The following is a 27719-nucleotide window of genomic DNA, read 5'->3' on the forward strand; positions in this document are numbered from 1 at the left end:
TATCATCATTGTTTTTTCAACTCAAAGATACCTTATAACGCTCTTCACTTTTAGTATCTTTCTTTAATCTTTTGTTAGAATTCAGTTAAAAGAAGCATTTTCTTGCGTTTTCAGTTTTGTTCTTTAGATTTTGGTCATGTCTTTGAAATTTTAAAATAATACAATTTGCTTACTATCACCAGTTTTTAACTAAATTAGAGATTGCTATAAACCATGTGTTTTCTCATTGATATTACATGCTATAAATATCTTAAGTATAAATGAAAAACCTCATTATATTACATATAATTATATATACTCTACATTACAAGCAAATACATAGAACATATAGCTTAACAACAAACAAACTTGAGAATGAGATAAAAAAGAAATGTCATCCAAAAAGCTAGCTGCTATTCTGTGCCTTGCAGCTGCCAAGTTTCATTGAAAAAAAGTTAGCTTCCTTATTAAAATTTTGGTAAGATTTTTGAGATCGAATCATTAGATGAACAAATTACTTGTTTTTTTTAACCAAATTTTCTACTGAAACTGAAAAAAAAAACTCTACTCTTTTTTATAACACTTTTCCAAGAAAAGTGAAATTAGAGAGAGTGTACCTGTGTGATTGTAACTGTGTTATCTTGATCAGGTTGCAGCGTCTTTTCTAACAGATCGTACATCATGATCTTTTATAGATCTTAGGTACTCACCCTTTAACAGGATTCATACAAATCAATTCAATCATCTTATTCTTATATAATACTAAAATGATAATTAATTGATGTGTGATGAAAACTTTACTAACCTCAATCTGCCACATCCAATCAGGAATGGAAACAAGTAGAAACATCAACTCATTAAGTCATTAGTAAGAAGAAGTGATGAATTAAATCCATGAAAGCTAAAGAAACATTACCTGAGTTACTTGTCTGTATTTGTTAAGGTATGCCTTAAGTGGATTAACATAATCTTGAAACCCTAGTCTGTTCATTGCCCATATCAGATCATCACCATTAAGGGTTTGCCTCTTGTCCTTTCGACACTTGTCACTTGCCCTAAACATTCCATATACTTATTATTTGTGTTTGTGTTGATGAAAATGAAAACAAGAGAAGTGATATATAGTAATGGATATATATGTATGTATATACGTACTCGCTGGTGATAAAGCTGATGAACACAGAAACACACTCGAGATAAGTCTGTTTAGCATCCTTCGCAATCTTCGCATCAACGGGTAACACCTTCCCCTTCTTTATGATCCGACGGACATTCGCAATCGGCAAGAACAAGTCCTCGTCCAGCTCCAGAACGTTCGACGACGGCGACCGAGGGCTCCGATCCCCACCCGCACCTCCTTTCTCGTGGCTCCCGCTCCCGCCGGAACCGCCTGGACTCGACGGAGCTTCTTCCGCCATTCCAGACGCCAAACCCTAGCCCAAAATACAACTTTCTCATCAAAATCGCTTGTATAAGGCACAGATTACAAGAGAAAATTTCGTCGATTTGAAGTTAACTTGTTGACTTACCGATTGAGGGAGAAATTTTCGTAAATTTGGGCGCGAGAAGGTCCCTTATGTAGTTATGTAACTATCAACACCGTTAGCTTGGTTTGGTTTGGTTGTATCTTACTAATATTTTACATAGAGTTTTGTAAGTGCATTTCCAAATTAGTATTACTTATTTTAATAAAAAAAAACCATAAAATTAAAAAAATTATTATATTTTCATGTGTGTATTACTTAAACTCATGTTCGAATACCAAATTGAAACACCATTTTTTATATTGATTTAAATAGTTTTCAAAAGGTTTTATTGAAATTCAAAATAACATTTGTGGAAATATGGACTCATAGTCATTGTTCACAAAAGATTACCAGTTTGGAAGTATTTCAGAGATGGTTATTGAATCAAATTATCGAAACAACATTTCAAGCAACCACACAACAATCGTGACCTTCTAAATGTCCAATGCCTGTCACTTGAATACATGTAAAAATATAAGTTAGTCATTGAGAATACCTAATGAATAATAGCGTGATTTCATCTTATATTCCTTATACACATATATTTTGTTAATGTAAGCCATTAGATGCAAAGCAAGTGAGACAATGCCAAGTTAGGAAGTTTTTAGAAAATCTCTCAGTTAGTTACACTGTCATGTAATGTTTTTGAAGGATATTACACAATGGTATAACTTTAGCTACATAGCCTAAAAATACAATTTTGTACAATTGATCCTTGCACTTGTTCCAAAGGCCCCTAATCATTTCATATGTCAATTTAAGCACTTTTTAGGTACTTTTACACATCTTAACTTATTTAGTATTAAAAATCCAAAATTTCATAATTACGACTTAATTCACAAGACCTATATGGAAGCTCATGTAGGCATCCAACACTCATATCCACCGATAAGCTCTTAATGGTTTTCAATATCATCAAAGACCTTTCTAAACAAGTAACAAAATCTTATTATACTTCTTAATTGTCCTAATAAGCTTTGGGATGTCAAATTCCATTGGATTCATGGGTTGTAATAAGTGATTCTAAAGTTTATGCAACTCAAAGCTTGTTTACAATCATTCATTTCCAATTAGATTCCAAATCCATTTTCATCATCTCATTCTTCCTAATCTAACCGTTCACATGATCTAGTTTTTCAATGAATTGATAATTCCAACTAATCTTGAATCCAACATTGGAATCATAATCATAATCTCATTAGTTGTCATTAACACCCTATATTAAGCTCTCATACTTAACTTACGAATCTAATTAGTGAATCACATGGATTTTATGATTATATAACTTGAGATTCACTGTTGAATCATTGGAACCAAGTTTTTTTAATTACCAAAACCATTCCAGCTACATTACTCAAAATTCCACCATAGATAGAGCTTCAAGTCTCCCAAATCCTCACCAAAATCCACAACAACCAATTATGATTTGATTCCATAGAGTTTAGGAGTTCAAATGAAACAACTAACACCATATTCAACAATTAACATCATATTAGGATCTAATTTTCAAATTTGGATATAGACCTAAATCCTAGATCGAGTTTTTTAGCAAGGAAAATGGAGGGTTTTCACCTTCCAAGCTCTTTGAGGAATTCTTCTCTTCAAACCCTAGTTCCTCATTCAATCTCTTTACTCCAAATCTCCATGAAAGTCTAGAAATCGTCAATGACAACCTCCTTTCTCTTTGGATCGTGACTCTCCACAATGGAGATAACACTATACTCAAACTTAATTACTTGCACTTTAGACTGTCAACTTTTGTATTTTCTAAAATGAACACCATTTAACTAGTACTTTAATGGAACTTATATTATTCACTCATTTGCCCCATAATTTCCTACTCGTAACAATTTAATCTTTACTAAGCCATGATAAACATTCTAATTTGCTAAATTGATAGTTTTGGTCTCTCCTTCGATATTTCTTTACTCAAAGTTCATATTGTTTATTTATCAACAATGTTATTAAAACGTTTAGAATCTATTATTTAATTTTTTTTATACTTGACTAAAATATTAATTCGACCTTAAAACAGAATGTTACAACTTACAATGTTATTAAAACGTTGAATTATTGGTTTAAATTGGTTGAAATGTGTGTTTTTTTTTTGGCTGAAAATGTTTTTTTTTTTTGGCTGAAAAGTTTTTTTTTTTTCAACAAATTCCCACGTTTGGTTGTAAAAACATAGGAAATTTAATCCTAAACAAAATTCAGCAAAATACCTTTGATCAAAGGTTTTCAGAAAACCTTTGTTAGACCCCAAGAATTCCAATTCCTTTAAAATCACCCAAACACATGCTTTAAATTCCAAGCTTTTTTAAGTTGCCAAAACATAAAATGAAAAACCTCATCATATTACATTTACATATAATTATATATACTCTACAAACAAATACATATAGCTTAACAACACACACACACACACACAGACACTTGAGATTAAAAATAATGTCATCCAAAAAGCTAGCTGCTAATCTGTGCCTTGCTGCTGCCAAATTTCAGTAATAAAAAAATATATTAAGTTTTAACCAAATATATTATCTAAATTTCTACAGTTATGGATAACAAAAACAAAACCTTGAGAATTAGAGAGACTACCTGTGACTGTGATTTTGACTTTGACTTTGATTTTGACTTTTATTGTGTGTTATCTTGATCAGGCTGCAGTTGTACCCCTTCCTTTCTAACAGATTCATCGTGATCTTTTAAAGATCTTAAGAGCTCATCCTTTAACAGGATTCATACAAATCAATTCAATCATCTTATAACAAAAAAAAAATGTTACTTAATTTACTGTGAACAAAAAAAACTTTACTAACCTCAATCTGCCACAGGGTTTAAGATTTTGATCCAATCAGGAATGGAAAAAAAAAAAAAAAAGAAGTAAAAACATCAACTCATACTCAGTAGTAAGAAGTTATCATCATATGATTCATATCATATTCACAAATACATGATCAAATCCAAAGAAAGAAACATTACCTCTCTGTATTTTTCCAGGTATGCCTCAAGTGGCTTAACATAATCTTCAAACCCTAGTGTCTCCATTGCCTCTAGCAGATCATCACCAGTAAGGCTTCGCCTCTCGTCCTTTCTGCAATTGTCACTCGCCCTGAACATTTTTCCATATAATACTTGTTTGTTTGTGTTTGTGTTGGTGAAAAGGAAAACAAGAGAAGGGATTATATATATATATATATATATATATATATATATATATATATATATATATATATATATATATATATATATATATATATATATATATATATATATATATATATATATATATATATATATATATATATATATATATACGTACTCGCTGGTGATAAAGCTGATGAACAGAGAAACACATTCCTGATAAGTCTGTATAGTATCCTTAGCAATCTTCGCATCAGCAGGCAACACCTTCCCCTTCCTTATGATCCGAAGGATACTCGCAGGGTGCATGAACAAGTCCTGATCAAGCCCCAGAACGTTCGATGACGGCGACCGAGGGCTCAGATCCCCACTCCAACTCTCGTCTGAACTCCACGGACCTTCTTCCGCCATTCCAGACCCAAAACCCTAGGCTAAAATACAACTTTCTCATCAAAATCAAATTAATCCCTTGTATAAAGGCACAGATTACAAGGGAAAATTTCGTCAATTTGGAGTGAAATTGATGACTTACCGATCGAGGGAGAAAAATTCGTAAATTTGGGCGCGAGAAGGTTCGTTGCAAGTAGTATCAACTATCAACACCGTTGGTTTGGTTTGGTGTGTTTCTGCCACTGTGCTACTCGTGCTCTTCTTGTGTTTCTAGTCACTTTCTAGTTTCTACTATTATTCCAAATGAATATTTGTTTTTGAGAAGATTATAAATCTAACAATTTTTTTTAATGATTTTTCATTAAATAGTAAAAAAAATCAGATTTTTTCAGAAAACAGTTGGTAGGTTTTTAAACTCGTCTATTTCCACTTAATAAATTGATTAATCTACTTCAAATATATCTACCCTAATAAATAAAAATGATTTTACCACGTGTTATTTTCTCATTCAAATTGCCACATGTCATTTTGTCATAATTTAGACATATATTTATTTTCCACTTGTCATTTATTTCATTTTCCATTTCTAATATATTATTAATTAGTTTCCATAAATTAAACATATCATAATGATATTAATTTCAAATTTTAAATTTTAAATTTCAATTTCAATTTCAAATAAATTTACAGTTTAAACCTTTGTGTTTAACATTTTGCTATAATTAACATGTTTAGTATACGGATCTGATAACTAAACAATAATTTTAATTTATTTATTTTTTGCATGTTTTTTTTTTCTCATAATTTTTATTTATTTCAAATTTCAAATTCAAATAAACTTCTCATTTAATCGTTTTTATTTAACATTTTGTTTTAATCAACCCGTATAATATACGGGTTTGACAACTAGTGTTTTAATATGATAGGTGCTAAGATGTTGTTTCTTGGAAGAATCAATCTACTTCCCATTTCCAATTGTATCTCGCTATAATGGGCTACGAACTAGGCCCATTTTACATAAATCCCAAAATCACAAAATTACTTTCATTTTTACACTTTTAACTTTAAAAAACTATCTCCATGGCTCAAGATTAATATTTATCAGAAAACTTTGTAATTTATTTAGTTAATTTATGTTATAATCATGTTTTTATACATTTAGGATATGTTTATATTGGTTATTAGCAAAAAAAATCGAGATGTGTTTTTTCAGAAGAAATCACATTTAGTTGTGAAGAAATAGCAGCTAGATGCCATGAAATCTTGGGTTGTACCTGTGGTTTTATACATATACGACTTGCATTATACACATCCAATTTACAAGCTCCTAAACAAACTTTTGCCATAGGATTTTGAGTAAAGTTCAAACTTTGTCTTTTTGTTTTGTGTTTGCTGAAAATAATGGATAATATCAGAATATTTTTTAATTTTCACCACTAGTCTAAAACATTTTCTTTAATTTTCACAACCGTTGAAAAACACTATTTACCATTGTTTAAGGATGTTTGGTATTAACTTTTTATTTCATATGCATTTAACGGAGTCATACACATGATAACGGTTGAAGGGACCACAACGGGTGGATTTAGAAACCGTAAGGATGTTTGGTATCAAATTTTCAAAGTTAGGACAAAACCTGTAAAAATGTGCATATCTCAAGGAGTAAAACTATACTTTACTATAAATTAGTAAAAAAAATGTTTACAAAATGGAAAAGTAAATTAAAATGATATAATAGAGTTCTTAAGAACAAATCCACAATTTTCAGCAAAAGTATTTAATCAGAATATCATTAGATATTGTTGGTGCAATGAGTTCGTAGATAACGATCGAGTAAACCTATAAAAAGTAGATTTTTGGAAATCTAAATGAGTTCAAAAAGTGAGACACAGGTTTGAAAATTCTAATAAAATTATTTTCAAAATAACTTTATGTTATAATCGTATTTCAATAATCAGATAATCATATACAATTTTTTTATTTTTGTGTGTGGTCATTAAAGTCAATATCTTGGTATTGAATTATAATGATGTACAAAATAACCACATTACTACAAAAATGATGTGACAAATAAAAGAGTTTTTGTCTTTCATCAATGTCACTAGGCTTACATTTAGTTGTTTTTTACCTCAAAATTTGCCTTTTTTAAAATTCAATTTCATGTAAATTAATTCTAATAAAATATGACATGTATTACAAAATCCAAAGATTGGATTTAAAATTCCTCTTTTCCCATATCCAAATACAAGTCCTAAATTTCAAGTCTTTTTAACTTGATATAACAAATACTAAGAAGCCTAACTTTGGAAACACCTCATTATATATATATATATATATATATATATATATATATATATATATATATATATATATATATATATATATATATATATATATATATTACTACTACTACTCTGTCCCTTGCATTGGGACCATCAAGTGTTGACCCTGTTGCTGCCAAATTTCAGTCAACAAATTTAAGTTAGCTTCCAATTTCACCCAAATGCTTAGTGAATTCAATGCAATGTAACCAAGGTAACAACTGGTAGCTGGTAGCTGATAGCTGGAAGTTGTAGCTTTTATTTGTGAAGAAGTGTTTGTCAACCGTAGTTGTAAGGTTTTAAGAGGTGTAAATGAAATATTGGATTATGAGTTTAGCTTTTTATTTAATTCGAGTTTTTAAAGTTAAAAGCTAAAAGCTTCTAAAATTCTCAAAACCTCGTTGTTGAACATATCCTTAATCTCTTCTTTGTGAGTTTTGATGCTTAAGGAGAGAGAGTGAAAGACAGAAAGAGATGAAATACCTGTGAGTCACCATAACTCAGACCCTGTGAATAAAAACCTTCATCATGCTCAGGCTGCAGCTGCACCCCTTCTTTTCTACCAGATCCCTTGGTGTCACCCTTCAGCAGGATTCATTTCAAACGAATCAATCATCTTATGAACAGATAATTAAATTAATCAATGTTGCTTTATGTGAAAATCAAACAACAAAGCTTAACTAACCTCAATCTGCCACAGCAATCCAATCAAGAATGGAAACAAGTGCAAACATCAACTGATTAGTAATAGTTACTTTACATCAAATCTCCGAACAGCTTGTAAAGAAACAAAACATTACCTCTCTGTATCTAATTAGGTATGCCTTGAGTGGCTCAATGTAATCTTCAAACCCTAGTGTGGCCATTGCCCATAACAGATCATCACCATTAATGGTTTTCCTCTTTTCCTTTAGACACTTGTCACTTGCCCTAAACATTAAACAGCCATTAGACTATACTTGTTTTGTTCGTGTTCATGAAAATGAAATTAACACAGAGAGAAAAAGTTCAATTACAATTTACAAATTGATATACTTACTCGCTAGTGATAAAGCTGATGAACTCAGAAACACATTCCTGAACAGTTTCTTTAGCATCCTTAGCAGTCTTCCCGTTAGCCGGTAAACCCTTTTTCATAATCCGACTGATATTCGCAATCGGCAAAAACCTGTCCTGCTCCCGCACGTTCGACGACCTCGGGCTCAGATCCCCACTCTCGCCTGGACTCGACGGACCTTCCGCCATTCCAGTACGAAAACCCTAAAAATACAAAATCATAACAACGTTTCTCAACAAAACAGCAAGATTCGCAGCTCTTTCATGAAATGAATCCCTATGAATGTAGAAAATACGAGGGTTTAACTACATACAATTGAAATTGTGGAATGGAAATTGAGAACTTACCGATTAAGGGAGAAAATTTCGTAAATTTTAGGCGCGAGAAGAGAAGGTCCCTTGTAAGTTGTATCAACACCGTTGGTTTGGTTGTCGTTGATGGTGTGTTCTCTGGTGAAGGGGTGTGATCAATGAGATGTGACCACGTGGTACTCGTGGTCTTGTCTTTTGTACTAGTCTTTTTAACATTCGTTACGACGCCGTTTATGTGCTTGGACGTTGCCAATACTATGACATTACACATGGCCAACAACCATCTTTTAAGAGAAGGGAAAATGACTCTCGAGGGTAATTAACTTTTGCGTTTTTACTCATTTGGTCCTTTTTCTTTTTTTTTGTATTCAATATACCATCGAACTTGTTGTTAGTGTTTACCACAGCCCTTTTGACCGGCTTTTGACATGTGATAGCCGGTCAAAGGGTTATGATGAACACAAACAACAAGTTCGATGGTATATTGAGTACAAAAAAAGAAAAGGGACCAAATGAGAACAAACGCAACAGTTGGTTACCCTCCTGATTCATTTTCCCTTTACTCATTTACAACAAATCTCACATCATTTCCTACCGATATTAATGACTTTATGAGATTCATTCTTGCTTCTCTTCAAAACATAACTCACGAAAGGACGTTATTCATGCATGTACAACTTTGTAATGCACTTGAATATTTATTAGGGGAATCTTGACTAAGTAGACGCATTTCATGACTACATTTACATTTGCAATCAAATGATTTATTGTATCATGGATTCTAGACAAGTCTACAAACGAGTGGAATCACAAGTGCTGTGATTTTTGAGTTTACTTAGCTTTAAGATCGAACTCATGGGATAAGATACAACATCAATATGTACAATATCATGCTACTTTTGTAGACACATCACCATAATATTGTACATATTGATGTTGTATCTTATCCCATGAGTTCGATCTTAAAGCTAAGTAAACTAAAAAATCATAGCACTTGTGATTCCACTCGTTTGTAGACTTGTCTAGAATCCATGATACGATAAATCATTTGATTGCAAATGTAAATGTAGTCATGAAATGCGCCTACTTAGTCAAGATTCCCCTAATAAATATTCAAGTGCATTACAAAGTTGTACATGCATGAATAACATCCTTTCGTGAGTTATGTTTTGAAGAGAAGCAAGAATGAATCTCATAAAGTCATTAATATCAGTAGGAAATGATGTGAGATTTGTTGTAAATGAGTAAAGGGAAAATGAATCAGGAGGGTAACCAACTGTTGCGTTTGTTCTCATTTGGTCCCTTTCCTTTTTTTTGTACTCAATATACCATCGAACTTGTTGTTTGTGTTCACCATAACCCTTTGACCAGCTATCACAGGTCAAAAGCCGGTCAAAAGGGCTGTGGTAAACACCAACAACAAGTTCGATGGTATATTGAATACAAAAAAAAGAAAAGGGACCAAATGAGTACAAACGTAAAAGTTAATTACCCTCAAAAGTCATTTTCCTTTAAGAGAATTCCCTTAGTTAACGACAATGGTCCAACTCAACCTTCGTCTATTCAGAAAAATGACATGAACCTATTTTGTAACATTACTGATGCACTTAGCATTTAGCAAAGGTTTCTTGGGATATGTACGACAATAATGATGAATCCAAATTGGAGGATGAAAATAAAAATGCAAATGGTTGGAGAAATCGATGATCGGTTTTTGATTTTGATTTTTGATTCATAGATTCATAAATCAAACCCAAAAAAATCAAATGTATTTTGGCCGAATGGTGCTCAAAATCATTTAACTGGATTGATTCCACAAGATTTTGGAAAGCTCAAAAGCTTTGTCTATCATGATTTGATTGAGCAATACCAGATGCGAGTGGAAACTACACTAGCCTTGAGTACCTTGAACTACAAGTCAAGTTACCTATCATGATGAAAGATTTGAGAGGTATTAGGGATCTTGATCTTTATAGTAACAACTTTTCATGGCATATTTTGAGATTGCTGAAGCAACTAAACTTGTCTTCATTGAATCTTTCGTTCAACAATCTGGGTTCTATCATTTTTTATTTTATAAAACTTTAAACTAAATAAAAAAGCATAAAAAAAATACCAAGAGAAAAAGTTAATCATTTCAATTAGGGAAGGGACTACAACGAAACTAATGAAAATGATGAAATTTGCAATTTTAAAATCGTAAGGACCATTTAAAAAAAACAGGACATACGAATAGACTAAATTTGTAGTTTTCTGTAAAATATAAAAAAATTTGAAAGAAAACCAACAATTTCTACTCCATAGTAGACTCTAATAAACCATTTTGGCCATTTCATCGTGGGTGTTCAATTTCGTAAGGCCAAAATTGGCCATAAATATGTTAGGCATTTTTTTATAAAAAAACACAAAAAAATATATATATATAAGCTCTCCCACATAACTATGGTTTTTATAAATTTCTACCACATAAATATTATTATTTTCCATAAAATATTGATGTTAAATAAAGCTTTTGGGAGCTTAGTCTTCTAACTAACTTTACACACTTAAAAATTAACCACTAATTTTAACAAAAACTTCTTTATAAATAAAAGTTACAACTTCTAACTTTCAACTACCAGCTAGTTTGTCAAACACTCCTACGTCAATCCGGACTTGTCATACTCCCATTATATACTTATATTATCATTTAAAGTTTTGAGTTTACTATTGTTTTATTTGCAATATATTTTTTAATTCAATTATATCGTTTATGAAAATACTCAAATAGCAGCCTCAGCCTCACAAACAAGAGAAGTAAACAAGTTATCATTATTGACATGGATAACCAATTTATTTGTCTAGATCAATAATTATCAGACACAAAAAGAATCAAGCTATATTGATATGTCCATTGTGTAAACATACCTTTACAGGTTTCCATGTTTAGATATTGTTAACTGTGAGAAAAGACAAACGAGAAAGGGTCGACATATGGTGATGTGATTGTAACCAAAATGACTTCATTTATTTCTTTAGGAGTCTGCCAGAGTGCTACTGCTATCCTTCATTTTCTTTTGTAACCATGTTTCATTAAATTCATCGTAGCATGAGTTTATTATTTGGATAGGTATATGTAAAATGACAATAATTTAATCTAAATCAAGTTTTTTTTGCGTTCTTATCTGGTGCCACATTTAATATTTTTCTAGATATATCATATTGTCATTTAGGTTGCATGCTTAGAAACCGTTTGATTTTTTTTTTCAAGTCATCTTCTACATTTTGCTTTAAGATCAAGCATGAACTTTCAAAAGAAAGACGTTATATATCATACTTATATCATATGGATGATTGTTATATATTTATAATTTATGACATTTAACTAATATGTTGGGCAGATATTTGATGTTGTTATATTAAATTTAATTTTTGATTGGATACATCACGAAAATCAATTTGTTTTTATCCCCATATAATATAAACTTGACATTTTTTGAAGTGGCGACGTATGTATGGAAGAAATATTCATCTAAATGAGATGTAAAAAACTAGATATCACTATTTTGTGACTTTATTATTTTTATTATTGTTGATGTGTTTGCCAAAGAGTTTTTGAGTGTCCAAAATATTTAACTTTAAAAAAGAAATTAAAGAAAATTTTTGTTTGAAAAAATGAACTTAAAACTTTTATTTTAAAACAAATACTCATAGGATCATCTGTAATATCTACTACTAACCATTATAGCGGTTAGTGACACCTTATCATTTAATCCAACCATTAAACCTATGAGATACCCACCGTTATATCTTTTTTATTCTTTTTACTATTAATTTTTTTTAATTAATTAAAATATAGATAGAGGTAGAGAGAGGTAAAGAGAAATAGAGAGAAAATAAAGATGATTAAGGGATGTTTTGGGGTTATTTTTTTAAGGTTAAAAGTCCTTTTTGTAAAAAGATTTTTTTTTAAGGTTAAAAGTCCTTTTTGCAAAAAGATTTTTTGACCAGTGACTTTTTCCAAAAGAATTTTTAAAATGTGTTTATATTTGTTTTTAGGGTAAAAACCAACTTTTCAGTTACAAAATCCCACAAGTTACAAAAATATAGAATTTGTGACTTTTGAAAAACCAACTTTTCCTTCTACACAAAAGTTATTTTAAAATATTTTTTCATTAGCCAAACATCTTTTGACCATTTTTTAACTTTTCAGAAAAGTTAAAAATGAGAAGTTGTTTTAAAAGCAATCCCAAACGTAAAATAAGTGTTGTGGTTAGTGTTCCCCACCGTAATTTACCACAAAAATATCCCACCACTAGCAGTAGCCACCACAAACACCTGGAATGATGTTCACATTCATGGTTAGTGACCATGTACACTAGTGGTGGGATACCATCCCACCACTAGAAAGGGATTCATGATATGTATTATAGATGTCTACCGAGAAAATTACTTTAAATAGCTTTTAGAGAGAAGTTTTTAGCATCATTGATTGAAGACTAATTGTTAAGGAGTCAAATTCTACACTGTAGGTACATGGGTCAATCCTAACACATAATAACACTATAATTTCCAGCTCCAAAATAAAAGTTATAATTTTCACATGAGAAATTAAATATCCTCCTATTTTTGTTCCTACAAATCCTCCTATCCAATTAAATAATGACATATGTCATATTTGTATATTAAAATTTCATTAAATAAACATTAAATGTTACACATATCACTATTTAATTGGGTAGGATGATTTGTAGGAACAAAAAATAAAAGGATATTTAATTTCTCTTTTTCACATTTCACCTACCAACCATTTTTGTCAAATATTATTGAACCTTCTAAAATTATATTAGGTGGCACTATTAGAGCATCTAATCTTGTAGTCTAATCCCTTAACATGCTCATTCCTATATATGATCTTATCAAACTTGGATGCGTTATAAGTATTGACACATCTCTTGTTTTGATTTAACACAAATCGTTTCTTTAAAATGGTAATGTATGATGAAACCTAGAACCATGTTTGTACATATAAAATAGATTTATATGAAATGTAAAATGTAATTTTATTGTAGCTTTTCTATACAAGAAAACTCACTATATTTTGATCATTTTTTGTGGTTTAATCATTATGAATCAAAATGATTCATCAAAACCATCAAGTTTGACAAAAAAGAAAAATTATATATGTCGACCATTGTGATATTTTTAGCATATTAAAGTGGTTTACAATAGAAAAAAAAAAATCAAATCAAAATAGCTTTAGTCGAATTGAATTTTTTTTCAAAGTGTTCACTATGAATAAAAAACTATCATTAAAGCCAATAATTTTTAACAAATTTTTTTATTATGACTATTTTAACATTCCATAATAGGTCTAAGACTCACAATGGTAACCAAAGAAAAAAAAGTTTCAAACTTATGTTGTTTTACAAGGTCATTTTGATTTATAATGGTTAAAATGTTAATAATAACACTCTTTGAAAAAACTTAATTTAAAAAAAATATATATATTTTAAATTTTTATGAGAGCGAAAAAGGTAGTAAAAGGTGGTATAATTTTTAATAAAAACTAAAAAGGTGACAAACTGCTTTAGAATGTGTGTTTCGAGTGTCAGTCTGTATACACACTGTGTGCTACATGCAGAAATACAAGGTACAATTCAAAGGCCTTTTCATTTCATTCCCCATATAATCCAAAAACAATCCCATCATTTCATATGTATATTTTCATGTTTTGGAAACTCCACAGTGATGTTGTACTTGTACCCTTTGGGGAAAAACCAGGACAAACAGTCAAATAGTAACATCTCAATTCTCATCTCGTCCTTTTACTATTCATCATCATCATCACTATCTATCTATCCATGGGTAATTTCGACTTTTTACTACCTACTACATACTTGTACCTTCACCTTTTCCACTCCTACATTCCTGTACATGTTGAACTAAGAATCCTGATGATGCTGCAGCAGCAGTGTAACTAGGGGGAGCAATTCCCAGATTCAAATCCATTGATTCTTCACTGTTGCCTGTTACAAATTAATAAAAATCATCATGAATTTTGAATTTTGAATTTTGATGAATTAATTAGTATTATTTCGTCTTTACCACCATTGTTGATCTCATCTTCATCTTCATATGAGCTAGGTTCAAAGTTGGTTACTGCTTCTCTTCCGTTGGATTTTATAGCAGCTTTATCGTAAGCCCTGATTATTTCAACGGAATTTAGAATAAGAGAATTGAAAAAGGGAGAAAGAAGATTGGGATTTGATCGAACCTTGCAGCTTCGATTTCAGTGTCGAATAATCCAAGGTAGATGTACCTAAAAAATGTAAATTGTGATGAAAATCGAACCGATTTTACTGATTGAAGTTCATGTTGTTCTTACTTCTTTCCGAGAAATTGTCCCATTCGAGCTTCCCATCGACCACATTTGTGCAGGGTAACTCCTCTGTACTTTGAGCTTCCTCTGGAGAATCCAGTGCTTTGACGACGAAGAACATGAACGAATTCTTCTTTTGTTAAGTTTTTGATCTACAAAACGTAATTTGATTCGTTAAATTCGTTGTATACGACAGCGATTCAGTATGAATATGATCGAAGATTTGTTGATAGGTTAGTTGAACCTGTTTAAGATGTTCATGGTAATCGTTTACGTTGAAATTGATATCAGCGTTTAATCCTCTGAATCTAATAGCAGCTTGATCGTATGCCCTGTAATGAAGATCAATTTCATATACTAATGAATAATGATGCTTTAAAAATTAAAAGGTGATGCCATTAGAGAATTATTTACCTTGCAGCAGCATGTGCTGTGTCAAATCCACCTACAAAATCAAGTACAGAGAATTTCCCGATAGAACAATCAAATCAGGGACCGATGGAAACAGATCCAAATTGAAATAGAAAGAACAAAGAGAATCAAATGCCAAATGGTAAATAGTGCTCAAAATTACTTACCTAAATAAACTTGTTTCCCGCAATCCCTACAGAAATCAAAGTAGTGAAAGATCAAAATTATGTAAGAATGCCATGTATGATCAAACATTTTCAATTTATTATCTGGAGCAGAAGATTTCTGCTCAGTTAAACATTTGGAGATTAAAATTGTAATCGATAACTAACCAAATGTGCGATTCCCATCTTCCTGTTCTTCGATAAAACGTAACACCGCGATATTGAGAACTCCGAGACCTAGGTCCTCTCCTGTTCTTCTTCATTTGCAGGAAATCCTGCTGTTGATAATGGTGTTGCCGTACAATGAATTCTCTTTCATCCACCGCACTGTGCCGCCTTACATCGCCATCTCCACCAACCTCCGGGAACAGCTGCTTGGTTACGACAATCCCCGACCTAACGTTCTCATCGTCTTCTAGAGTACTCGATTTAAGGATGTCAAAGGCATACTCGACATTCGAGCACAGATACGTGTTCTCGTCGTCTCCTCCGGCGTTGCTTGCTGTCTCCACATTGACGACGAAAGAATTCGAGGTGACACCGGAGTATTCCAATTGAACTCCGCTCCCGTTGCCTCCGTGGACCTTCAGAAACTGATTCCCGCCTTCAGCCACGTACTCCGACATTAAATTGCTCTGATGAAGATTCAGATTGAGGTCTAACATCATTTTGATCCTCCTCGGTCCACAGAATTCAGCTTCAATAAATTCGTCACTCCGAGCAATCTGATAGCTCCAAACAATCAGAAATCTATATAGTAAATTAAGTTATAGTCGAAACATGTGCATACAAATTTTAACACAATATGAAATTCAGAGAGAATATGGCTTATACTTCACCGGAGAAAGTGGAAAGACGACAGATGAAGCAAACAATGCTGTTAAATGTTGTCTGCCTTTATTTTTAGAGAGAGAACAACTTTAGAGGTGCGATTCGTGTGTTGATAGCGAATGAAAGAAAAAGCAAAGAGAAATGGAGTCGTTAAATTGTAGGGACGATGGGACGTGTGTATGTGTATGTGTGAAGGAGGAAGACAACCCACTACCGGTGGCGCGTGGCGCGTGGAATTTATATTGTTTGGGATTGAATTTTGGAAACATTGCATTTAGTTATATAGGGTTAAATCATACATTAGAGAAGGAAGAACATAAAAACGTGGTCCCTTTATTTCTTCAAATGTTTGTGTCGCATATGTTCATATAAAGATATTTAAACGTTATATATTAATGGAAATATGGTTGTTAAATGTATTTCACACTAGAAGAACACTCTCAAACAAAGAAAAAACACTTTTGCAATGATAAAAATGTATTTCACATTGTGTGAAAACATTGATATTTATGGAAGAACGCTTCTGCAATGATTGAAAACAATTGTTTTATGTAACTTCGCAAAGTAGATTTCTGTGAAACAAGAGTAGAGATAAAAATTGATGTCATAGTGATTGTTGAATTGTTAATTGTTGCAAGTGTGTGATCCGAATAAATTTTCTCTACCTTAAGGCTGGTAGGTGTCATATCATACATATCACACTTTTGTATTGTCATTTCATTTTTTCTCTTATCCTACAAAAATGGTGCCACATACATATTTTTATGCACAAAGTACTACATTTAAAGGATGAGCTTTTTTTTCCATGCGGTAAAGTTGTAACACGCGGTATGCATACCACACTTTTGTTTGGGGGGTCGGTGCGGTGTTTACCACATACCGCACTCAGAGGCGGATGCATGATTTCGTAGTCTGTGTTGATGACACATTATTTTACGTAGTGATACAATAGTAAAAAAAACAAAAAAAAAAATTGAAATTTTTTACACTGCGTTTGGAAAAAACAGGTATTACCGGTGCTACTAGCTATGGGCACCATAGTGGAACCGCACTATACCGTGGTATGCGGTACACGGCACACCGTATGGTCTTTTAATTTTTTGTGGTAAAAGTTTCATTAAGTTGTTAGAAATACATATAGATTACGATAAAAACATGTTTCTATTACGACAATGCTTGATAAAATTGACAAGCATGGACGGAAGCTACATTCATTAAACTGGTCCTCACCTATCTAAATTTTAATATTTTTTAAAAATTATATAACTGTTTTTAGAAACTACATTGTAGTATTGGAAAAGTTAAGAACTTACCTGATTTTCAATGAGAAAACCATGTGTTTTCTGTTTTAAATTGTCACTTATCACAATTCATGTTTTCCAGTGTTCTAATTGTTTGCAACAAATTAGTTCATATTGTTAGAGATCTAAATGTTGTATATTGAAACGTATTTTGATATACACGTTTAAACATGCTAAAAAGTTTATGAAGTTTAAAAAAACATGCAAAAAGTAAGCAATCACGTATTGTTGAATTACAGGGTTTTCGTGAACAGACAGTGAGAATTATTATTCAACCAAAAAAAAAAGATGAACAGATTTAAAAGATCGTAAAAATGGCATGACACAACTTAATAATTCTTATTAGTCATAAAGAGCATGATAAAAGTATGTGTCAATTCCTTATAATTAGCTTGAATTTAAAGCTTGTTATATCTTTTGAACTTTTCTTTAGGTACTTGAGCTTGTTCAAATAAAACCACTATGAATTTATTATCCAACATTTGATATTCATCATCTCATTTTGTTTTCCGAATTTTAACTATAACATGCAGACCAAAAAAAACATGATTTCTTATTAAGATTACGTAAAATAACTAACAATGTTCCATTTTCTTTATTTTACAAGAATGCTTACCCAGTCACCCTCGCCTCAATTCTCCAATGCGTGTTTACATAAAAACAGAAAGAAAAAAAGCATGTTGCTCGTGATTACATGCAATAACTAACAACATTCCATTTTCCTTAATATATACAAGAATAAAAATAAATAATTGACAAAAAAAAAAGATTAAAAAGTTTATATCACATGTTAAAAAGGGTTGAAGTTATATTCACCCACTTTTTCGTTAGTTTCTTTTTAAATTATCAAAAATTAATTTCTTAAATCTCCCTCTCTAATAAAAGAGTCCTCTCTGCAACGTGTTCCTTCAAAAATCAAGATTCATTCAGTGTAAAATACCATTTTGCCCCCTCCTTAATATCACAAAGTCGATTACATGTTCACGTCATATGATAGTTGTAACTTGTAACTGATATGTGATATGTGATTTGAAAAACATACCCGATTCATGTTAGTAAAGACTGTATTTCTTACCATATTCATTATTCTATTCCATCTTCTACAAACGTTATTACCCAGGTGTTAACGGTGCGTTCATTATATATTTTATGACTTTGTTTATCAATATTATTAATCCCAATTGTAACTATTTCATATATATATATATATATATATATATATATATATATATATATATATATATATATATATATATATATATATATATAGATTCAAAAAGGAACATATATAATGTTCAAGCTAGAGAAAAAAAAATTATATTTAGATAACAAAAAAATATAGGACCGAATCAATCCTTACAACTTCAGTGACATCACATGTTTTAAAAATGAAGAAAAACGGTAAACTACTTAATTGATTTTACACTTTTTATGTTTCTTTTAAATATATAAAATAAAATTTCTTACATCATCCATTTATCAATATTAATCCTCATTAATATTAAATTTTTTTTTTTTTTTGTATTTATCATAACAATTTTTTTTCTAGACAAATCGAAAGGAGTTGTCCATCGAAATAAAAATGTATTCGCATCTAAATCAAGTTCAAATATGTCAAAACGATCAACGTTACAAACTCCTCATTCACGTCTAAATGTTAGAACTCCATTATGTAACATTTTCTATGATAACTCATTTATTTTACCATTTCATTATATATATATATATATATATATATATATATATATATATATATATATATATATATGAGCTAGGTTATAATGTGGATGGACAACTATTGTGCGGACGTGTGGAAAATGTTATTCTATGAGAATTACTAAAAGAATAAGTTGTTTACCAATTTGACTACGTTCAATCTTATACAACTATCATCATTTTCATGCATTTTCACTAATTTTTATTCAATTTTGTTCCTACACATCGTTTTTCCCTCATTTTCAATCTTACAGAATACGACTCAATAAACATTCTGACAGAATGAAAATAATAATAAAAAGTCTACAATAACCTTATAGACGATTTAATTATTGAGAATGTGTGAGAATGACAATAGTTATATAAGATTGAACATATTTATATTATTAAACAATATATTTTCTTTGTCATTCTCATAGAATAACATTGTCCACACAATAGATGCCAATCCATATTTGAACCTAACTCATATATATATATATATATATATATATATATATATATATATATATATATATATATATATATATATATATATATTATTCTCATATTTAACAATGTATACCTTCAAACTTTTTTTCCCCGGCCATGATATTTCCAATAACAGTTTTGAATCACCTCTACCAAATATCACACAATACTCTGCATTTTCAAATCAAATCGTGTCACATCCAGCAACTCATCTACAATAACATCAAGCTATCATCGGTTAGGTTAACTAATCCAAATCATAAAAATAAAAGAAAAAAAATGCAAATTTATCTCTTATTCCAATAATTGGTCTAAGATCTGATGAATACAACAATGATGGCCAAAATGATCAAAACATACACCCCGGTATATCGAAAGGTAATTTTTATAGAAATATTTAATTACATTTGTTCATTCAATCCTTTTCAATTATATACACTTACATGATTAACTTTTTTATGCCAATCATAATTAACAGATTATTTAGATTATTTAGATCATGGTGATCAGAGTGTTGTATGCCAAACATGTTTTGCAAAATTATGGAAAAATGAATTTGTTAGATGTAATTATTCTCTATGTCGTGCTTATGGAAAGTTGAACTACCAAAGTCAAATAATGCACCTCCAAGTTATGAAAATCTTTATAGATCTTTAGATTCTAAAAGCAAACACTTCATGAAGAACATTTGTCGTTACAATTCTATGATTTCTTTTACGTCAATGGGTGACAAAATTGATTCATCCATCAATAGAGAAAATGCTCCATACATTTTTAGACTTAGTGGTCAAAATAATCATAGTATTGGAAGCCTTTTACCAGAACAGAGATCTAAACCAAAATTCTCTTAGTTGTACATATACGATACCGATAATGAGATCGCAAATAGACAAACATGTATTTGGTATACTTTTTGCAATTATTTAATTAATAAATGTCATATTTATTAGCATCGGTATCTTTATTTATCGTATGTTTATACGTTCATGTTACTTGCAGTGGAGAAAATAAACGATCTACATCAAATTCTTTTGTCGTTCATAATGATATTATACAAGATTTGAAGTTGATGTTAGATTCAAATAACGTCTTGGTTCAGTCTTATAGAATGGTAAGAGACTGTTTTCATGAAAAGCATCATGTTGATATCAAGTTGAGAATTATTAGAAGAAGGGAACAAAATGGAAGGAAATATAACCTACCAACCGCTTCTAAGGTTTTCGATTTAATTTTTGGAGATATTGGTGATTCAATTGATAATAGAGATATTGTTGTTCAGACTTTATTTGATTCCTTACGATGTATTAGTGAATTTCATCTTCAGTCCACTACTGTTTCCATATGGTGATGATCGTTACAGAGTTGACATATCGCATCGAGGTATACACCTTCAAGCAACAACAAGTGGCCCAAATGTACAATGAGAGAGTTTTTTTCTTATAGAATACAGGATAGGGATCAATGTTGTTCACTAATTTTTAATTCAGAAAGGTTGTTCCAACAGTTTTTGGTAGATGCTTATACCATGATTGAAAGTGAGAGATTACATTACGTAAGGAGCAAACAACAAATTATTAGATGTGAGTCTTATGAGAATTTAAGTAATCAACAAGGTTTCAAGAATAAAGATATATCCAACGTCGGACAACGTGTTATCTTACCTTCTTCATTCACTGGCGGTGCATATGATATGATGCAAAACTACTTGGACGTCATGTCGTTATGTAATGGTTTGGATATCCTTATTTCTTCATAACTTTTACATGTAATCCATAATGGCATGTTTCTTCATAACACTGCACTTCATCTAGAAGATAGACCTGATATCTTATGTAGGTTAGTTAAGATAAAGCTTGATGTTTTTATTAAAGACATAAGGGAAAATGAAATTTTCGGCATCGTTCAATCATGTATTTAAAGTTGTTGAATACATACATTTATTTTATTAATTTTTTTTGATTTATTGACATTTTTTATTCTCTGCGTAATATATTTCATCTAATACAAATCATATGTTATCTCTAAAATCAATTTGTAGTGGTCTATACAATTGAATTTCAAAAAAGAGGTTTGCCTCACAGTCATATTTATCTGTTATGTATGCTGACTCCAAGCGGCCTACTGTTGAATATATTGATCCGATTATTTCCATTGAGATTCCAAACAGCAATGAAGATCCATAATTGTATTCACTTGAGATCGAATCCATGATTCATGGTCCTTGTGGAGCAGAAAATATGAATTGCCTATGTATTGTTGAATATAGTGAATTCATAATCTAAGATATAAGGTAATTTTTAATATATTAATGTGATCCCCTATAATCGACGCTACGACCGTAAATGTACTCCTGATTACGACACTTCATTGGACGTCGAATAGTAACTTATATGGAAGGTATCTTGTCGGGATTGTAGCTAGCAATCGCAGGTGAGGTTATTATGGCCCCCGTATAGCTCTATGCATAACTTCCTAGCTCTCGCAAGATTAACGATTATAGGTATTGGGGATATGCAAAATTTAATCAAGGTTTTTGGATGAATAACCAACTCACTAACGTATTAACCATAGGATTTTATCTTTTATCTTTTAATCTTTTATTTTTATCATATATAGTTATTATCGTATATATTTGTATTTGATAATTATATTTATGATCTCATAATTATATATATATATATATATATATATATATATATATATATATATATAGTTATTATCGTATATATTTGTATTTGATAATTATATTTATGATCTCATAATTATATATATATATATATATATATATATATATATATATACCCTAATTATGGTTATTTTTACAAGATATTTGGGCAACATAATATTTATGTACAATGCATATCCTAAATCTTGTCTAGCATAACTCTTAGGTACTTAAAGTTTCCTATGGATTTGACCATTATAACATCTAGGTATTACCTACTCCTAGATTATCGGACATCATATATTTTAGACACAGATCATAGCTTAAATCTAGGCATAGTATCTACAATTATACTATCCTAAGGTATCTTGCTTATGATAAAATGACTTAATGTTTATAAGATAAATATTTATAAAATCATTTGTTAAACATGTATCCCCCTTGAAAACATTTTAAACCAATAAAATAGGGGTTGTGAACTCACACTAATAGTGTATCGAGGAACACACGACCGGAGTTTCTTGCCATCAAGAGGGTATTGAAATATAGAGAGAGAGTTTGGAGATTGTTTTGAGATGAAAAATCAGGAAGCAAGCACCACTATTTATAGTGATGGTGCGCGTTGGGCACTCTGCTACGCAACGTGCACTCGCTTCGTGGCCCATGTAAATATTGTCACGTATCACCCTTCTGGTGGTCCACATTTCCAAATATTCGACGAATCTAGGTCAGATGTGCGCGACGGGCATGATATGCACATTTACACACACCCTTTAATTCTTTTTAAAAATTCATATTTTTTTCATATGAACTTTGTTTCTTACCCTCTTTATATATTTGTGTAGCTCTCTCCTAAAACTATAACTTTCCTTTAGGTTGCATCTTCTAATTTTAACTTTCATTTTTAAACCACATTTTTATATTTTATAAAAATCCTATCTCCTTTATACGACTTTCATTTTTGCCTTTCTTCCTTCTCAAGTTCTTATCTCATGTTTTTCTACAAATTTCCTTTTTTGTAGTGTTAGTTGAACTCAACCGCTCTTTTTGCTATTTTTGACGTCAATAGTGTTATGAATGAGGTTGGGTTTTATTCGTCATAAATCATAACTCTTCCAATCAGAGTTAGATTTTCTCGACGCTTTTAATTTTTGGGATCATTAGGTCGCATAATTTCAAAATACGCTAACCAATTTAACTTTCTGATTACTTTATTTTCGACTCAACTTTCCATATTATCCTTCAATATAGGAAGTTTTTGTCTTTAGGAGTCAAACCTAACTCCTAGTAACAATATATGAAGGAAAATTCTCAATTGTTACATTAAGCCACTACTTGGGACTTTCCAGAGAGTCTTCCCTCACCCAAAGGATAATAAAAATAGGAGTTTTTTAGTCATGCATGTCCAATGCATGACTTTAACACTCACTAGGTCAAAAGAGGGGAAAATGAGATCAAAACTCATGCTTGGAGTCTAAAACCAACTCTAAAACTCAGATCCAAAGCTTATAATACAGAAGTTGTCTCAATGTGTAACACCCGCTTTCGAATCACTTCATTATTCGGGGTCGCGGCCCGATCATCAGTTATCATAAGGCTTGGGAGCTTGGGAAAGAAAGGATTTGGCCCTTTGTGGATGAGTATGTTAAAGTCTAAGTGATCCGAGTGTTGAATGGTGTTTCGGAGCCTAAGGGCATAATCGTAATTTGTTATCTCGGTCCTTTATGAATTTTGGGTTTGGTTCGGGGAACTTAAAGGCTTTGAAGGGTTGCTAAAAGTGTAGGGCTTCTCGTCACCTTTCTGTGGATATAAAAAACGTCGAAAACGGAGTTGAAATGAAGAAGTTATGGTCGTTTGAATTTGGAGTGGTTCAGAGTTGAAACATTGAAAATGGAGTTCTCACGGCGTGAGATGCACCTGATGTTCAAATTTTCGGGTATTTAAAGGTATAAGATGATCAAGGTTGCTCCTCCTCAGTCTTCTTCACTCCTAAGACTTTTGGAAACCCTAATCTCAGCCCCCAGTGAAGTTCTTGGTCATTCTTGGTGTTATTCAAGAGATTTTGGGTCTTTGGAGCCCTTTGAGGAAGAATAAGATCATTTTTCATGTGTTTGTTAGCATCATGGCTTCATCATCACCTAGTTGTGGAGCTTTTGGACCTCTGTAAGTCCTCAAGCTTGTGTCTTTCCTCTCCTTGCTTCCTAGATCTAAGTTTCCATGTATTTTATGGATTGTTATGTTGGTTAGCATACATGGGATCTGTGACATCCCCAAAATCTCGGCCAGAAAAGACCGGTTTCATTTATGCTTTTTAAACATTTTCAGAGTAAATCCTTTTGATTTTAAAAGAGATGCAGAATTTGTTCCCAAAAACAAAACATGATAAAATATATTTTTATCAAAACATTTCATGAAGAAATATAATTTCATTCCATAATCAAAAACCCGGGATGTCATGTTCCGATACAGACCATAAAGCATAAACGATAACATTACAAGTCATTCAACAAATATATACATATACAGACTTGTAAACAAAACAACTTGATGATTATCCATCTTATGCCCTCGCGCCATTTCCTGTAATACAAAGAAACTTAGTGGGTCAGGCTTGGGAGCCTGGTGAGCATATAGGGTTTTCAACCCACAATAAATAATTAAATTAATTTTCATCAACCAACAATAACCCAATTACCCATTCCTATTATTCTCACTTTATGTCCCTAAAATAACTAACACAAGGGACCTAGTCTAAGAATATTTCATCGGGGCGACAACACATGCATTCGGGGGTTTCCCGACAATATATGTCAAATAAGGCAACCATGGGGGGGATGGAGTACAGCGAATGAACACCCAAGTTCATTAACACCTACAGGTGGCGAGCCTGCTAGTGTTCCACATGACTGTCTAGAAAAGTCTGTGGTCGTCATCTAAACTCCGCTAGATGACTAAATCAAAACAACATCGAGGCCTCTCATGTGTTTATTACACACCAACTATCTACCCATGTTCTACCCAACATATTAGTAGATAAAAATATACATTTTTTATACATAGTTTAAAACCTGTATAACATGCTTTAATCAATACGTATTCCACATAACAGATGAGGCACACACACATAACACGTATTTCATAGAGAATAAATCAAATCTATGAGATAGAAGAGAGTCAATATACATTCACACATATAACAACAAAATATATACACATAGCACGTATTTTATATAAAATACTTCATAATAATGTGTTGGAAGAAAGTAACTACACACTCACTTGATCAAAAGATGATCGGACAACATTTCGGCTTGCAGAAGTAGTGTTTCTCCGTAGATGTGGAAGATTTTCACAAAAACCGGGCTCCTTGCGGGCAGGGCTTCGGCTCGGGAATAACGCTCTTCGGGATCCTCGGGACTTCGGATCTTGCTTCGGGGATTGGGAATGATACCGGGGCTTTAGGATATGATTGGCACGCAAATTGAGGCAAAAACTAGAGAGAAGAAAGAGTTTGAACAAGAGAAAATGGCTGATCTCGGTTTCTATTTATAAGCTGGGGGTCTGGGATTACGCTGGGCGTAATTTCAATTTACGTTGGGCATACTCAGTACGCTGGGCGTAACTTGGTTACGCTAGGCGTACTTTGACGTCACTGCATGCGTCAATCGGTGGCACTCGAGTATTGGTCAGGCAACTTGCATCCTCCTGAGTACGCTGGGCGTACTCAAATTACGCTCGACGTAATTTGACTCGTCAAACTTCTAAATTGCGTAGATTTCGTATACGAGCTTCGTTTTTGACGTTCTTTATATCCACGCGTAGGTGAGACTACGCTCTACAACTTTCGTTTAGACTCCGTCGGCTAGTTTTGATTTTATTTTTATTATTTATTTTTAGTAGACCCGGACAGGAAAACTTCGTTATAAATTCATAACTTCTTCGTCCGACGTCCGTTCTCGCCTAACTTTTCATCGTTTCGCTACTAACAACGAGATCTTCGATTCTCGTTTGGATTGTTTCGGCTATAAACCGCTCGATCTCAAATCGAGTATTCGGGCTGCATACCGTTTAAGTCGAAACTTCAGAAAATCATAACTTCCTCATACGAAGTCAGATTTGGGCGTTCTATATATATTCGGAAACCTCGTTTCGGCCACTACAACTTTATGCAAAGATATCGAGTTTATTTTACACTTAAATTTTGACTCTCATTTTATTCTTAATTCATTAAATTATAATAATTAAGAAAATAAACACATCATTCACATAATACTCAAATATTTCATCATTAATACTTCAAAAGAGTTACAAGGGTTAACCTAGACTATTACATCAACGAAAATGCCTAGCCTGGAAATGCGGGCGTTGCAATTCTCTCCACCTTAGAATGATTTCGTCCCCGGAATCACACATCGACAAACAAATGCGGATAGCGACGCAACATGCCACTCTCCGTTTCCCAAGTGAGATTTGGCCCATTCGAATGTTTCCAACGGACAAGCACTAATTCGACCATCTTGCGTCGAAGCTTCTTAGTCTTACGGTCAACAATTGTCTCTGGTTCTTCAATTAACCTCTTGTTTTCATCAATCCTCAATTCAGAAATTGGAATTATATCGGGAACTTCTCCCATGAACTTCCTCAAATAACACACATGAAAAGTGTTGTGAATTCCATTCAGTTATTCTGGTAGTTCTAGCTTGTAAGCTTGGTTCCCAATCCTCTGAAGAACTTTAAACGGTCCAATAAACATTGGACTCAACTTTCCCCTTTTACCAAATCTTATAAGTCCCTTCCACAGCGAGACTTTAAGCAAAACCGAATCTCCAACATCAAAAGTCATCGGTCTTTGCTTTTTGTCAGCATGGCTCTTTTGACGATCTTGGGCTGCTAACATTCTCTCCCTAATTATTTTCAACTTTTCAGCAGTTTGATGTACTATCTCTGGTCCCATAAATTGCTTTTCCCCAGCCTCAAGCCAACAAGACGGCGTACGACACTTCTGTCCATACAAATCTTGATAAGGTGCCATCTTAATGTTCGAGTGAAAACTATTATTGTAGGAAAATTC

The 27719-nt window shown here is 32.0% G+C and overlaps 3 protein-coding genes and 1 non-coding gene across 9 annotated transcripts; all 4 read right to left on the reverse strand.

Annotated features, from left to right (window-relative positions):
* Positions 1 to 201: 201 nt before the first annotated feature.
* Positions 202 to 1637, reverse strand: LOC111893106 (nuclear transcription factor Y subunit B). 2 transcript variants are annotated; one of them, XM_023889180.3, is made up of 6 exons: positions 1509 to 1637; positions 1135 to 1412; positions 896 to 1034; positions 785 to 790; positions 597 to 690; positions 202 to 410 (listed from the first exon to the last, which is right to left on the reverse strand). In XM_023889180.3, exons 2-5 carry the CDS (start codon positions 1395 to 1397, stop codon positions 625 to 627), a joined length of 474 nt encoding a protein of 157 aa, XP_023744948.1. In that variant the 5' UTR covers positions 1398 to 1412; positions 1509 to 1637; the 3' UTR covers positions 202 to 410; positions 597 to 624. The 2 variants fall into 2 exon arrangements, 1 of the variants encoding a protein (XP_023744948.1); XR_008224733.1 differs by having other exon boundaries at positions 597 to 790.
* Positions 1638 to 3777: 2140 nt separating this feature from the next.
* On the reverse strand, positions 3778 to 4450 carry LOC111893107 (uncharacterized). 2 transcript variants are annotated; one of them, XR_008224735.1, is made up of 3 exons: positions 4325 to 4450; positions 4104 to 4232; positions 3778 to 3993 (listed from the first exon to the last, which is right to left on the reverse strand). It is a non-coding gene; the product is annotated as an uncharacterized LOC111893107 (transcript). The 2 variants fall into 2 exon arrangements; XR_008224734.1 differs by lacking the exon at positions 4325 to 4450 and having other exon boundaries at positions 4104 to 4318.
* Positions 4451 to 7230: 2780 nt separating this feature from the next.
* On the reverse strand, positions 7231 to 8905 carry LOC111893070 (nuclear transcription factor Y subunit B-1). The gene is made up of 6 exons (XM_052764892.1): positions 8765 to 8905; positions 8400 to 8620; positions 8128 to 8290; positions 8046 to 8084; positions 7844 to 7942; positions 7231 to 7493 (listed from the first exon to the last, which is right to left on the reverse strand). Exons 2-6 carry the CDS (start codon positions 8603 to 8605, stop codon positions 7449 to 7451), a joined length of 552 nt encoding a protein of 183 aa, XP_052620852.1. The 5' UTR covers positions 8606 to 8620; positions 8765 to 8905; the 3' UTR covers positions 7231 to 7448.
* A 5456-nt stretch (positions 8906 to 14361) lies between these two features.
* Positions 14362 to 16794, reverse strand: LOC111893119 (APETALA2-like protein 3). 4 transcript variants are annotated; one of them, XM_023889194.3, is made up of 9 exons: positions 16504 to 16794; positions 15833 to 16389; positions 15668 to 15693; positions 15504 to 15534; positions 15334 to 15421; positions 15096 to 15241; positions 14985 to 15029; positions 14816 to 14913; positions 14362 to 14736 (listed from the first exon to the last, which is right to left on the reverse strand). In XM_023889194.3, the coding sequence occupies exons 2-9, from the start codon at positions 16330 to 16332 to the stop codon at positions 14600 to 14602; spliced, it is 1071 nt and encodes a 356-aa protein (XP_023744962.1). In that variant the 5' UTR covers positions 16333 to 16389; positions 16504 to 16794; the 3' UTR covers positions 14362 to 14599. The 4 variants fall into 4 exon arrangements, with proteins under 4 accessions (XP_023744962.1, XP_023744961.1, XP_023744963.1 ...); XM_023889193.3 differs by having other exon boundaries at positions 15833 to 16414; XM_023889195.3 differs by having other exon boundaries at positions 16499 to 16794.
* Positions 16795 to 27719: the final 10925 nt, after the last annotated feature.

Source organism: Lactuca sativa, chromosome 6 (assembly GCF_002870075.4).
Source record: "Lactuca sativa cultivar Salinas chromosome 6, Lsat_Salinas_v11, whole genome shotgun sequence".
NCBI lineage: Eukaryota > Viridiplantae > Streptophyta > Magnoliopsida > Asterales > Asteraceae > Lactuca > Lactuca sativa.

Excerpts from the sequence above, each read along its gene's own strand:
- LOC111893070 (XM_052764892.1), bottom strand. The coding sequence starts at position 8,605 with ATGGCGGAAGGTCCGTCGAGTCCAGGCGAGAGTGGGGATCTGAGCCCG. Across the intron at positions 8,291-8,399 it reads ATCAGCTTTATCACTAGCGA|GGCAAGTGACAAGTGTCTAA; the intron begins GTAAGTATATCA and ends TTTAATGTTTAG. Across the intron at positions 7,943-8,045 it reads GATTGCTGTGGCAGATTGAG|GGTGACACCAAGGGATCTGG; the intron begins GTTAGTTAAGCT and ends ATCCTGCTGAAG.
- LOC111893119 (XM_023889194.3), bottom strand. The coding sequence starts at position 16,332 with ATGATGTTAGACCTCAATCTGAATCTTCATCAGAGCAATTTAATGTCG. Across the intron at positions 15,694-15,832 it reads AGATGGGAATCGCACATTTG|GGATTGCGGGAAACAAGTTT; the intron begins GTTAGTTATCGA and ends TGATTTCTGTAG. Across the intron at positions 15,030-15,095 it reads GGACAATTTCTCGGAAAGAA|GTACATCTACCTTGGATTAT; the intron begins GTAAGAACAACA and ends TACATTTTTTAG.
- LOC111893106 (XM_023889180.3), bottom strand. The coding sequence starts at position 1,397 with ATGGCGGAAGAAGCTCCGTCGAGTCCAGGCGGTTCCGGCGGGAGCGGG. Across the intron at positions 1,035-1,134 it reads ATCAGCTTTATCACCAGCGA|GGCAAGTGACAAGTGTCGAA; the intron begins GTACGTATATAC and ends TGGAATGTTTAG.